This window comes from Netta rufina (assembly GCF_964035555.1).
Source record: "Netta rufina genome assembly, chromosome: 2".
Taxonomy (NCBI): Eukaryota; Metazoa; Chordata; class Aves; order Anseriformes; family Anatidae; genus Netta; species Netta rufina.
Genome location: NC_140124.1, coordinates 138,287,145 through 138,302,474, shown reverse-complemented (window position 1 = coordinate 138,302,474; position 15,330 = coordinate 138,287,145). Strand labels below are relative to the sequence as shown.

At 36.7% G+C, this 15,330-nt stretch overlaps 1 protein-coding gene across 19 annotated transcripts in view; it reads right to left on the bottom strand.

Moving 5' to 3' along the window:
- Window positions 1–15,330, bottom strand: part of RIMS2 (regulating synaptic membrane exocytosis 2) — a gene marked incomplete at both ends in the record, with an annotated part of 453,369 nt that overhangs the window by 300,784 nt on the left and 137,255 nt on the right. For 10 of the 19 annotated variants that reach the window (XM_084282083.1, XM_084282087.1, XM_084282082.1 and 7 more), the window contains one exon: window positions 14,375–14,496. The exons of the other annotated variants lie outside the window; for them this stretch is intronic. In XM_084282083.1, the coding sequence (XP_084138209.1) occupies window positions 14,375–14,496 (122 nt within the window). Of the gene's footprint in view, window positions 1–14,374; window positions 14,497–15,330 lie in introns of those variants that run through there. 19 annotated transcript variants of the gene reach the window in all.

The window sequence follows — 15,330 nt, the reverse complement described above, 5'->3', positions numbered from 1 at the left end:
TTGTCTCACACACCTTTTCTCAGAATACTCTAAATTTCATTATAGTCATCATTAACTGGTTAATTATCTTCAGCACGTAAAACGTTAGGCATGCAATGTGAGGTGGGGCACTAGATCTAGGCAGCAAGGAACTTTTCAGAGAACAGCAGCAACAGGCTTTGCATTCCCATCTCTCTGTACACGCTAGCTCCCCAAAAAGATGAAGCTATGATTATCTCACGTTTCCTGGTCAGCAACAGACTTACAGTAGCGTAGCTGCCTAAACATGTCAGCTGGATTCTGCCCTAAAATACCTCTGTCTCTCCACTGATTTCGCAGGAAACCTAGGGGGCTTTGATCAGCATCTGATCTCAGATGAGACAGACCTGGGCACACGTCTCATTTCCTTCCACAGCCTTTATAAAATCTTCTTGATGCCTACTAGCAGCCTCCTAAGCCCAGTGTTGCTTTCTGAAATATTCCTTCCAGATCCTCAGCTTTTAATACAAGCTCAATTTCACATTTGTAAATACACTGACTCAAAGGTTTATATAACTGAAGACTATTTTAGCAATGCAAAGGGTAAAGCCTTTCTAATGAAAACTGAGAAAAACTGCAGATGAACGCAGCAAGCATTAAAAATGCCTTCACAATCCATACAGTTTGTCCCTGGGTTTTTCTGCTATTTCCCTATCTAGATTCTTGTCTTCTGAATTAAGTCTTATAAAGAAAGATTAAATATATCTAAGTAGAATTTAAGGGAACACAACTTCTGATTGTGTTTCAACTACAAGCTTCTCACGCCACCAAGTGACATTAACCTCTTTGGAAAAAGGCCATGAGCTTGGTGATAGGTCAAAGAAGTTTTTAACCTCACAAGAAAAAAAAATGTCTTATTTATCTGTAATACTTTTTAGGGAATCTTCCAAGCAAATCATATAGTCTTTTAAAACTTGTCTAGAAGGTAATGTACAAACACAGTCCAAACATTTTTCTGAAAACAAGGTCCTTCTTGTCAAAGAGACTGTTTAGATAAAGAATAAATAAAATTAATTAATTAAGGCTTCCTTGATTTGCCTTGCATTTGACTGAAAGAAGAATCAGCAAAATATGACAGAAGTGATGCTGGCGTGATGCAGGAAACAGAGATAGTAGCGGTAATATTTGGTCTGTTAATAATGCCTTTTAGCCCATGTGTTTTAATTAGGCATTCATGTATTATAAACAATAATTCCTACTTAATCCTAATGAAAAATAAACTTCCAGCGATAGTACTGGCATCTTAGCTGTCAGTAGCGCATTGTCAGACAGTCAAAATAAACAAAAATGCCTTTCTTTTCTAACTTCACCTGGAAATATATGGCAGAAGTAGGATGTAGCTGGAGATGGAAAGCACTTATTAGATGATCTGGTTTGTTTCCATGACAATGAAGGATCTTTCCCCACGGTACATTTTCTAGAGATTTCTTAATCTAATTTTGGGTGGTTTTCTGTTTGTTTGTTTGTGTTTGGTTTGTTTTTAAGGCTTATGCAATGCCATTTGCTAGGTGATTCATTCTGCAATGGGGTAGATTAAGAAATATGAATGGACATTTAGTCTAAACCTTATATTGATTTCATCATACTTCAGGATTTTTTTAAATCTCCTAAATGAATCTCTTTCATCCTTGCTGTTTAAGTAATTAATACATACATATGCTACTAAGCTGTTTTCTTTCAACAATAATTAAACCAACCTGGGCATATTTCCATTTCACTGTTCTATCTCTTTCGTCGTGGTGCTTTTTTGGTTTTGTTTTGTGTTCTTTTTCATCTTCTTTTATTGCTTTTTTGAAATGTAGATTAGCTAAAACCATATTTCCAGAAATATTCTCAATGATTCCAGTGTCTCAGACTCATAGGACAGCATGTTCCATCCACATTCACAGTTATAAACTACTCAAAACCTAAAATGGCATTTAATAGTTTTTCAGTAGGCTGCAACCTGCAAGTCATGGTTAGCCTCAACATACACCCTATGGGCTTTATGTGGAAAACATTAAATCTGCATTCTACAGAAGATGTTTATCTAAAGCTCATTGCTTATTTCCAGGAGTCTATATTGTCCTCATCTCAGTTCCTGAGTGATGCACAATGAACTTATGTTCCTAACCAGGAGTTGAAATGTGAAGCTCCTTTCTCACACGAATTCAACTAGAACCCCAAATTATCACCACTGAATAAAAAAGATGGTTTAGAGAAGAAATGCAAGGATGTTTGGGAGGAATACCGTATGAACTTCTCATGGCAAAGTGCAAAGCTATTTTATTATATTAGATTTACTGAGGGTAAAAACAGACGTAGACATTGTAATCCTCTTTAACAAATAAATTAATTCTGTATATATCACTTAAAGGCATTAAGCCAGCAACGTAAAAACAATCTTTGTTGACTAATCAAGATCAAAATGAAGATTCATGAAAAGTAATCTTTTAGTTAGCAAGTTTTAGTCTTTTAGTTAGCAGATTAAAGAGCTACAAAGAAAGTGGAAGAAAAAAAAAAGCTGTACTAGTGCCTTATTCATTGTACTGTTTGTACAGATCTCAAAAAAAAATGAGACTTGCTATGTAAATATTTAAAATACTATTTTACTGGACTAGAACTCAAAAGCTAAAAGATCATTTCAAGCCAGTTGTAAGCTTTACCGAGAGAACATCTAGAATACCTGAATTTTTTCTTTTCCTATATACAAGAAACAAAGTTAAATTTTCTGCTTCAAAGGAAAAAAAAAATAGAATTTAGCATTAACTGTGGAACCAGAAATAATCCACAATAATACATGAATACCTTAATAAATGTAGTATCATTCCTGGTTAAGTATTCAAACCATCTTATTTATTATACATGATTATATACCGTAAATAGAATGCAGCAGCCCTGCAGCAGAAAGTGCAGCTAATCAGCACAGAGTATATCGTAGACAGAAAATATAATCAGGCGAAATGGAGGGCACGCTTTCACTGCAGAGTTAATACACACTTCTGCTGCGATATTGACAGTATCCTTCCTCAAAACCACTCTCGTAAACCTCTTCTTCCAATTCGGTAATGTTTCTAAATTGGACTTCCCAACATGTTTTGAGTACAGGTGAAGCCTGTGGTCTATATCCAAAGGACCCTACTAGGAATGCATCAGTTTCATGCTGGCATTAGTCAATCTGCAATCAGTACGAAGTGCATTAACATTAATCATTATAGTACTTTCTTATATTTTTTTCAGGGTATTCGGTTCAGTCTTGATGAAACACACACTAAAAATATAGTGCATCGCATGATTAAGCACAAAACCCGTCAAAATAATAGAAAATAAAATTTTCTTTCTAGATCTGCTCAGTACATAGACTAGTCTAGCACACCAATAAAAGCAAAGCTTAGTTCAGAAATCCAAAATTAATATATTGGCCTGAAACCATTACCTTTTCTTGGTTTTAATTATATAACTTAATGTGTTCTATTCTGGGAAAAAAAAAAAAATGTCACCAATCTTGCTAGTGCAAAACCATTTGAAAAACTAAAGCAAAGATAAATCATTTGTTTTTAGGCATTGATATGGATAGGGAAAGATGCTGAATGTTTAATGAAGTGCTTTGTTTTGAAATAGAACAAAACTTATCCCCCCATAGAGTAATATGTAGGGGAAAAAAAAAAAAAAAAAAGTTTCTGAAACGTGTTATTTAGGTACATGGAGATAACGAAAAATTAACAACTACTCTATTGCCATAGTTTAAACTTTACATTACATGTGGAATGCCTGATGCATGACTGAAATTATATTATTTTGCAGCATTTTCTTGTCAGGGGAGAGAACTGAAACAGGGAAAGAAAAAATACAGATAGGCAAGGGACAGAAATAACACACTGCAATGAGTAGGTCTATATGATAAACTGTTTCCTATCTTATCGCCACACTATCACACTCCTCAGAGTTCAGTGTACTTTTTCCACACATTTTCTTGGCAATTACAATGAACTAACATTATTTTCTGGAGAAAAAATGTATCATGCACTAACACATCGCTCCAAATTTGAAATTGTTATAATGAAACTCCCAGAATTCAAGCAGAGCTGATGCATTGCCAAAGACCTACTTAAGAAAAACATTTTTTCTTCTTTTTACTTAGCTAATCTTCAGCTGAAGCAACGGTAGATCCAAAATTCATTACCAATCTGACCAAAACTATTGTTTTAATATCCACTTTCTCCAATCAAAGGTGAATATATGCAGCAGATTTTCTATGTATGACACAAGAACAGATTAGATATCACTCGTATGTAACCAACATGAAATTCTGATTAATGTACCCTGCATAGCTTCAGTAGAAAAGTAATTATTGAAACAGCATTTAAACACTAATGATTATTCAAAAGGTTTCCCAATTAAAGGTTAGTAGGAAATGTTCACATTTCTCAACTGCATTTATTTCTATATTTATCTGTGAACTCTAAAATACAGACATATTCGCAATGGATTACATCAACAGACCAGAATCCAGAACAGACCCCACTGCATCAGTTCCATGGAACTGCAATAAAACCCACAAAAATCAAGGTCCACGGGTTCTTCCGAGCTTACCATCAGCAACAGCCACTGCATATCAGTGATTTTATTTTTATTTTTATTTTTTGTGGTTCACAGGAGGAGAAGGTATTTCTGTACACCAGTGCAATCTTATAAACAGAACCTCTGAGCAGCTTGTACAGTTACCCAGCTTTTTAGAGTCTCCATTACACTTAGCAACTATTATCAAACACATTGCCCAACATCATCACACTCACTATTTCCATGCAAACACAAATATATTTGCTTTATATGTATATAAATATATGCTTGCAGAATTGTATGTATTTATTTACATGTATATACATTTACATATTTATATGTATATAAATATATGCTTGCAGAACTGAGAAATTATGTTCAGTTCTTGAATTAATTGAGAACACTCTGAAAGACCCATCCCAAGATGAAAAATCACCATGATGAAGACACAGCAGCTGTGTAGCTGACTATCTAAGGAAATAATGTAGTTAGCAATATGATGCAATTTGCAGCTGGTATGACTGAGGGCATCCTCAGTGCAAGTGAAGGGTATGCCACAAAATCCTTGGGCATCTCTTAAGATATTCAAGCTATTCTGTCACATGGCCTGAAATCCAAAGGTGAACCTAAATTCGTAGAAAAGAGAATGAAAATTGCCTTTGATCTCTCATTTGTGTATACATGCACATCCAGCATCACACTTTGCGAAAAATTATAAATTAAACTTCAGTCTGCCCATGACATATTGAATAGGAAATATATACCAGAAAACTCCAGCAGGGAAGTTCATATTATTCTCCTGGCACTGCAAAGGAAATGTTGATGGTGGCAGGTGCAGAATTCAGATCTCTGCACCCCCAGTTCTTTGACCAAATGATGCTGACACCTTCTTCTCACGCTGTAGTCTAAAATAGGAGATTTGAAATACCATTACAGGTACTCCTTATGCGCCATGATTGTGCTTTGTGCTATGAATGAGCATACTTTACCATTAACGATCTACACTAATCACAAGCTTTTCTGCATGTAAATTATTTGAATTGCTGTGGTTTTATAACCATCATTCTTGTTGCTTTTTAAAATCTTTTCTGTCCTTCCTGACACTTCTCCAAAACTTGCAAAACTGTAACAGTTAGATGAAGTTGGTTCTATTGGAAAAGTTCTTGAAAATAGGGCATTAGAGGCATTTATTATAGGTTATTTGAATAATGGTCAGGCACAGTGGTAGAGTCACTGTGATACAGAAGAGCTGTAAAATTTGGGTCTTCTTTAAAAAAACACATTTTCATGTAATTTTACAGCAGAACAATGCCACCAACAGCAGTGAAAAATGGAAGCTGTCAAGTGAACGGAACGCTGCCTGCCCCTGGGTTCTCAACATCCACACAAAATGCACTCGCTGTGAGTGCAATCTGAAGACGCAGGAGCAACAACATAAAAAATAATGCTAGGAAAATCAAGGAATGCAAAGAGAAACATTGGTATATAGAAGAGGAGAGGGTAGGTTGGGAGAGGAGATTTTATGCTTGTGGTTTCAGCCATTTTTTTTGAAGCTATTTTAGATTTTTTTTATTACGTTTGTGTATCTATACTTGCAACTAAATTTTGCAGAACTGAGATAAGGAATCAATAATTGGTGTGTATTTCATCTTGAAAATCTGGGGCCATCTTTTAATAGTGTTATAATCAACACTTCAAAAATAGTATTTTGAATGCATTACAGAGAAAAAAATATTCAAATTTGTATCAAGTTTTCTCACTTGTCATTTATTTAATAATGCAATATTTGTCACTTACAAATACACATGCATAATACACGCTAAGAGGCCCCCTCTTTGGTGCATAATAGCTGAACCACATACTAAACTTCTTTGGTTTAGAGTATTTCTTAGCAACTTCATATATTACTTTACAGATTTAGAAAGATAAATATTATGAAGCAGTTAACAAGGAAATTGCATTTCCTTGCCTGTCAGCTTAGTCTTGTGCACCTTTTAACAAAAAAAGGTTATTGTTCAGATTATAACATTAATGGCTGTTACAATCTAAAAGGCATGAACTACAAACTAAGTTCTTAAAAATATTAAGTTTCATGATAAAAAATTATCTTGAATACCAGAAGATAGGACTTGGAAGTGTAACTTCTGAATACCAGAAGATAGGACTTGGAAGTGTATCTTCATCAGACAGATATGTCAAAAGTTGCAAGTAGGATAGGGTGTATTAATCGAGATCTATTTCAGCCTTATAAATACAGACAGTATGCAAATTCACTGACTTCAGTAAGATAAATCCAACCCAATTCTTGTTCTAAAACCAATACAAGTTTATATTTCAACAACTAAATCTGTAATCCATGCCATACTTAGACAAATTTGGGACAAAATTCTCCAACATGCAAAATTTTTATGTCATTTCTGATTCTCGCAGTTATTTTTTGTCAGGGTTAAGGGAAAAGGGTTTTGCCTCCCTGTTGTTCAGCACAAGCTGAAGTGAAGCCAAGGGCTTGAAATATTTCAAACTTCTGCTTCAAGCATCCTATCTAAGGGTAGGGTTAAAACGATACTGCTAACTCACCTCAGATTTCACAGTTTATCAAGGACCAATATTATTTTTTATTATCCCTTTTATCAGAACATTATGAACCACCTGAAGCCTAGCTACCAATCTTTTTGGAACTGTTTCGAAACCTGGTATTTTCTCTAAATAAACCTTCGTTCTACCAAGTGTGTACTCCTGGGGGATCTAAAGGGCTGCTCTGTCCATAGTTAGCAGCTGGAAGGTTAGCCCTGCCTCAGTGGGAAGGCAGGAAGAGCTGCAATACTGCTCTCTTCCATCCTCGTTTATCTAGACCATACATCCAAAGTTTCCACATTTATTGTGTTATTCTGTCCATCTCTCAGTTGAGACCGTATTCAAGAGGTTTAAATAAGATTGGTCACCCTTCTAATTCTCTTCCTACCCAGAACCACACTGTGCCAAGATCAAAAACAGAAAAAAACACTTCAAGAAGCAGACCAGGAGGAGGGCCCACACCAGAGAAGCAGCCTACCTCCTCCTCGCCACTGCCAGGAGCCGGCAGAGGCCACAGAACAGCTGGTAAAGGGCCTCTACCGAGGAGCACATGGATATATCTTAGTTGTAATCAGAAGATTTCTTTTTGAAGCACCATGTTTCCAAAATTCATTATAAGTACAGTTCCCGACAGGGTAAATGAATGTTGCCATGGGTAGGCCCGTTGGGCCATGAATGTGCAGGTGATTTAACTCACTGACTGGCCTGAAAGGAAAAAAGCTAAAACAATAAAGAAAGGAGTGAAAACAAAAGGTGAGGGCCTCAATGATTGTTCTTCTGACATACCTGGTACTGAGCAATGGAGGCCTGGCTTAGGATCTTACCAGGGGTTTTTGACTGTACAGGTGGGAAAATGGAAATATTTATGAATATGCATCTGAGTGTACGGTCTGGCACGTTGCCTTTGCCTCATACCAGAATGCCAAAGGAACCCAAGGCGCCGTGGAACAGACTCACAAACCACCCAGGGCACTTCTACAACACCCAAGGAAGGGTAAGATCATACCATTAGTGGCAGTCACCACAGCTCAATCCACCACCAAATGCGTCTCGTATCCCATAAAGGTCCATAGCTAGAAATTTTGATTTCTAGATGTCTGTCAGAACATGCACTTTTCATAAACTACTGGGCTCTTTAAACAGATCTCTTTAAAATGTTTCAAGTCATGCAGACAAAATCACCAGTCATTTTTTAATATCATGGCATCTACCTTTTCTTCTTCTGGAAGAAGATAATACCCACACCTCATGAGGATGGTGTTAGGAATTACAGGAATTATCTGAGTTATTCAAGAATGGAGAGGGATTCTTCTCATATGTTCTCATCAAATATAGCTTAGATTTCTAATGCTCTCATCCTGGTTAAATATCCATAAGTTTTAAGACATACGTAATTGGTTCCAAATTTAGGGTGATTTAAATTCAAAAATGTAACATACTAACTGGATTGTGGTCAATTGTCCACATTTGACCCCTCCTCTTTTTTTCTTCCTGGTGGGAAGTTGCAACCACATACCAGGTAGGATATTCTTAGCATCCTCATGTAACAGTAGCTGATGCACAAAGAGAATAGAGAGAAACCTGTTACGGCTGCAAATATCCCCAGCTCTGTGAGATGCACAGAGGAAGCATATGTCACTTTATTAAATCTGCAGCAACTGAGGTGGAAGTAACAGAAGGTAGCTCTCTCCAGAGCTGGAAGAGATAGGAAGGGAGATGGTTCTCTAAGGAAATCTCTCTCTTACTTTTCTCTCTCTGACTGATTTTTTTCCCCAGAAAAAAAAAAGGATTTAAAAAACAAGTCCCAAAAAAATTAACAGCTGCCAAGACAGGATGCAATACAGAACTTCTTCCCAAAAAGAAATAGCTTCAGGGCATGTTCAGTTTCTTCTTGCATGGGAAACAGAAAGATGAGAAGGAGGAAACTAATATACTCGTGCTGCTTGCCCCACTTTCTCCCAAAGTAGAAAATTAAGGGCCAAAGGATGGATGGTGTTCAATATACTTGTTCACAGCTCAAAGAGCACATGGAGTGCTCTGTGAGGACGCATGGCAAAGGTGCAAAGAAGTCCAAATGTGGTCACTAATTTCACCACTGAGCTCCCTCACCCCTGCTGTCTGCTCCACTTCATTGGGTTGCTGTGGTAGTGGGCTTTTTTGTAATCCAAAAGCTTGGAATTTTTAAACGGGTTACAGGAAAAAGAGGAATTTAAAAGGTTCTCCTTATTCTGACAGCTGCTTTTCATGGAATACCAGGAAAGAAAGTCGTAACAGTTTCTTTCTGTCTTTTATATGCAACCTGTTGTCTATGTCTTATATACAACCTCTTGATCCAGCCAGTCTTCACCTTGTGTTTATAGAAGTTTAAATATATGCATAGGCGTTCACCTCAATATGGTTCACGACTCCAATTTTAGGTGAAAAACGATTGTTGATCATATGACATGGTTAACCTCTCTGAAGTAATGCAGAGATGTAGGGCTGGCATTAGCTTAGTTTTGGAATCCTGATTGTGTCTGATGTAACACACTGTTAGGAACCGGGGAAAAATAGCTTTGCTATGCCTTTGACTCGTCAAGGAAAAAAAAATATATAAAGAAAAGGAATACAGATAAATGTTCTGGATTTCTTTCTAGTATCACATGGCTTTTCAACTGATGAAGCACATCAGCTGAAAAATTCAGGAAATGGTTTAAGATGGGTTTATATGTATCTAGTAGGGAAGTGAACATCCCAACAAACAACATAGTTAAAGGTAGTTATGGGCAAGCTCCATTCTGAATGGGAGGGAGGCAGTTGCAGTTATTATTCAGTACCGTATGTCAGAAAATGGACAATAGACTCAGTTCAAATGTCATCGCTGTGTTTTTATCCTTGACTCTTGGACTAGAAATATGTGTAAATGCAACATACCCTTAAAATTATTGCAAACCCCATGCTTTGTTGAACCTATACAGTCAGGAAAATTAAAAATCTGTTCTGCAGAAATATCTCCACAAAATCATTTCCCAACAGGGAATAGAAAATGATCTTTTTCCTTCAATGTCAAAGTAATCATTAATTGCACCATGATGAATAACAAATGTCTGTGCCAGTAATTCTTGACATCATGTGATGGCTTAACTATAAAATGGAGCATCAGTAAATAGCTCATAGGTATCTTCAGGAAAGAAAACAGAAAATTAAATAATGAAAATAAATAAGAGTTTTCTGTTAGAATCTTATTTTCTGTGTAAGTATCTGGTTTCATAAATAGGGTAATATATTAGTTACTTTAGTAACCTTTTGAAAATCAGCATACTTATTTAAAAGATGCTTATCGAGGAGTTCAAAAAGCGTAAACACTTAAGAATCTCTAAAAATAATGAGTTTAAATTTAATGAAATAAAACATAGTCTACTTTTTTAAACTAGGTGTGTCTAATTTCAAAGCATGGACCATTCCCGAGCATCTGCTGTACATAGAATTTGTGGGGAGAACAACCTTGGTACTGGTACTTGGGGCAGAATATATAAGTTATCTTATGCCCCTGTGTGGCCAACCTATACAACAAATTCACCTTCACATGGCTGTAACAAAAAAAATATTAACATGTTGTGGGACAAACTAGGTTTAGGTAAATCCCCTGCTTTCCATTCTCAGAAAAGCCCTGCTAATATATACTGCAATGGTAAAATTGGACTGATACTCCTCCGTGCCATTTGTATCAATTTTAGTCACAAAAGATACTCGCCATAATGCAGTGATGTGTTAATCTGAATATTGCCCAAAGCAACTGTGACTTCTCAAAGCGTGCTGCTACAAATAAAGCATCTGACAGCACAGTATTTGTACCCTGAACTCTAAACGAAGAATGACGATCAGAATATGCAACATATCTGATAATTAAAGGCTTTTAAAGACATTCAAAAACTTTATCTCATTGTCTTTACTCATGTGAATGACAGCTAACATCATCAGAAAGAAATTAAGAGTTCAAAAATCTGGAGCTCCTTTAGATGCTGCTGAGCAATTTGAATGTAATGTAAGCACTTGGTACGCTTTCAGAATCAAAAGAAAAGTCTCCCGATTTCTTTCCCCACCCTTTCTTTCCCAGACACATGAAGACTTCATTCCCCAAGCTTGCTGTTTGCCAAATGCCAAGAATACAAAACAATTCTACTGATTTCCTAACACGAGGTAATTCTAATAATTTTCCAGCAGAAAGCAACCTATTGCAGGGGAAATAGCACTGCACTCACAAGGTAGGTGAAACACGATTTTGAAGTGAACTCCTAGCACGTACTGCTTCAGCTGGCCAGAGCTGGTAATGTGGGACAGGAGACGTGCAGGACCAGGAGGAAGAGCCCGTAAAGCTCGCCCTTTTACACCCACAACAGCATCTTACTGAAAACCGAACTGCAATATTCCTCCAGCTGAAGCTGTTAGCAGAGGCTAACTAAAGCCATTTCGACGGTAAAATCAATCTAACTCACGAGGAGTTCAGTGTCATTTGGGTCCTCTCACACCAGCTACTGTAACACAAAGAACATGCAATAAAAAGCCAACTCATGTAAGGTTTCTTCGTAAAATGACAAAAAAGCAGCTTAATATATATTCCTGCTAATGTTTGGTATAATACCAGAACACCGAGGCCATGATAACTGGTTTTCCAAAGCCAAAATCACAGCACATCTAAACTTCAGGAGAACTCTTAAGAATATAGATCATGTGAAAATTAATAGGAATGCATTTTCAGTTACAGTCATATGCAGACTACCTATTCCCCTATGACTCTTCTTAATATTTTATTACCTGCTACGCTGTTAGTATGTGTAAACCTGTTTTCTTCCCATTATTGCTTTGTATACCAGCAGTTAATCATTTTGTGCTTAATGTCAGCTGTTATCGTTCTGGACTCCAACTTTTACTTTTTACATATAAAAACAGACTGAAAATAAAACTGAAAAAGCAAAAAAGAGGCTTTATAATCTGAACAAATATTTAACTTCAAAGCCCAAAGAGACAGACCACATTATACGTCGGTAAAGCACAATCTTGTACATGCTGTAGATATTTTTGTTTTCCTTGCTACAGTTCTGATGCACAAACAATCGGGTTTTAGCAAGTATGGTACCTTAATAATGCAAAACTCAGTGAAAAATCTACCTAAAATACACACTACATTGATGCAATTAGAAAAATTAAAATGTAATTTCTAATGAGTAAGACAATAACAAGGAGTACCCTCCAAAATAAATGTAGGAAAGACTTTTAGTGACTACTCAATATGTGACTTCTTCAAAGCCCTTTTATCATGACCAAATTTAAAATACTTATTCCGAATTTAGAAAGAATCTCTTTACCCCGTAAGTTTAAATAACTTCCAACTAATAAAAAAGTTTAAATAACACAGAAAGCATGACTTGTCTACCATGGTTACTGCTGCATTTTGTTAAAAAATTGCACAATGCTTTGCACTGGTACCCAGAAAATCATTAAACAGCTCCTTATAAATGTAGAAATATTCTCATCCTAAACCTTTCAGCCCATACCGGGTGAGAGGCTGGGATTCCAGTAATCCTTTCTTCTTTGCCGGTCTTCTATAATAAATGTAATTCTAAATCTCAGGCACAACAAATGCAATCAAATATTCCTCTGATGCCTTTTGATTGGAAACTGCTATCATTTGCAGCTTTTGCATGAGACTTACAACAAAATATACACCTAAAAGCAGTACGCAGACGTGTCTGCACAAAATTAAGAAGAAGCATGCACCTTGATCTGCAAAAAGCAGGCACTTTGATCTGCAAAAACAGATACAGAGAACCAGGAATCGGTTTGTAGATGTCTGGAACAGTTGCTAAGGGCTTTGTTGGTTGCTGCAGGCCTGAAACTGTGCACTTGGAAATATGCACTGCTTTACAATCACAGCTGATAATACATGAATTATTGCTCCATTTTGTTGAGCTTCAAAGATTTCACAGCACACTAAAGGGAGGTAAGGAAAATCCCACCAACTACAGATTTCAGCTATATCTAAAAGAATCTTAATTCACTAAACTGATTGTGATTACTAAAGCTGCCTCCCCCATTCTGCATGCCTAAATAGAAATTCACAGCCAAGGTGTGAGAACTTGAAAGCACTAACATTAAATAAATATTAAAATATTGATAAAAGAAACATCAGGAGTAAGGGATAGAATCCTTAGAACAATGCTCTGGGAAATAACAGTTTTCTGAAGTATTAAATACAGATATCATTGTATTGAAGCAAGGATACCTCATTTAAAAGGGATTTCTCCCACAGATACAGAGAGGAAGATTAAAATGCTGGGTACAGTCTCTGCAATATTACTTCCATGCTTTTTCCAGAATGTTTCCATCAGTGCACTATCTTTACAAAAAACTACAGGCTTCCTCTTCTCCCCGATCTGCACTCTCAGGCTTTTAGATACATTTCTTAATCGTTTTTTTCTGTTAATATTTAAAAGCAGTATGAAAAAGTTCTCAACACCGGCATTACAGCATTATCTTCACTGAATGCAACAAAAATGAGTTGCTATGAATTCAGTTTCCTCTCAGAAATAAAACTGAGCAGCCAATTTAATAACCGTCTCCCACAAATAAACAACAACTTCTCCCCATCGCTTTGAATTTCCACAAAACAACAGCTAAAGGGTAGCCTACAGAGCTGACCGACCTACTGCAAAGCATCCCCTGACCAGCTGTAATTTGGCTAGTTAAAGCCATTAGTGACAAGCATCGCACACAGCATCAAAGTCTTCTAAAAATAAGGAACTGCTGTCTGCCTGTGTTGTAAATGGTATGCAGGGCTCCTAATTTACATCTCCCAACAAATTATATATGGTTAAACAGGCACATCGCTGAGCATTTAATCCTTTCACTGCCACATCCACACAGAAATCATTTTCCCAGGCAAATTTGTTTATGATTATTTAATATGCTTTAAGGATTAGAGCTAATAATGCGAGCTCCTAATGTCAGCTAATGTATTTGGAAGATACATATCCATCTTAAATATTTTATTCTATCTGTGCTGGTTTTATTTCTGCAGACTGACTTCTCATTCAAATCCTTACATAAAACATAAAAGCACCAACAGAAGAGAGTCACTGCCACCATAAAAATGTTAATATTTAAGAGTGCAATTAGAAAGGTATCGCACTGCAAAACATGCAAATAGATTGCTATCAGCACAAGCACAGAAATGGTAAGGGAAACATGTTTCATTTCTACTTACCTAGTGTTGTTCAGCGTCTGTCCAAAAAGATCATTTTGTAAAATATTTGGAGGGGATGAGAAAACCCCATGAAAATGAGATAAAACAGAATTGCAGACCTGGCGCAGTGTCTCAAATTGCATTTTCTCTTTCCTTCCCTTCTATTTTTCTTCACCACCTGTCTTAAAAGTCATCTATTTTGCACACACCATCAAATGCAAACATGCCAATCAAGTTCCATATTTCTCCTGGTCTCTGTAAAAACTGTGCCTAAATGAGCAGGGGCTGATAGTTAATTGTACAGTCATTATTCTTCTAATTCAGTCGTAGAAGATTTAGTACCCGTGCGGCTTTCTCCTGACTGTAGCAAGAATTCTAAACAGCAGTAAGCTTTTTGGGCATTCCCAGCTGAAGTGTGAAGCTGAGCTGCTTTCATGTACTCTACTCATATTTCTCTAAGCCTATTAAAAACACGCAGTGAATAGATGCTGTCGTCAGGAGTTTCAGCACATCTGGCTGCCAGCAATAAAATCTCAGAAGTAATAAAAATGAGGACAAGGCATCCTCACACTGTTACTACTGTCTAAGAGGAGGAGGATTTCTGCATCTTCCCCTCCTCCTTCCCTCCCCTGTAAAAATGACTAACACCAGTGGCCGTGTATGTAAGTCGATTTTTTTTTTTTTTTTAATGTAAAGGCAGCTGTACAGGACAGACAGACCACTTGAAAAATATTTTCACATAATAAATAACATGTAGCTGAGGCCGTAATGACAGACCTTGTGTCTCACCGGGAAGGCTATACTGTACCTCACATGAGATAACAGGTTTTTCATTGCAAACATTTAAATGTAGGACCAATTCATGGCTGAAGCACACAGTATGCATCTTATACGCAACTGCTCTGCTAGGTACTGCACATGCAGCATCAAGGCAATGATTTATCACTGAAAACTTGAAAAATCACCAAAAGGAGTTG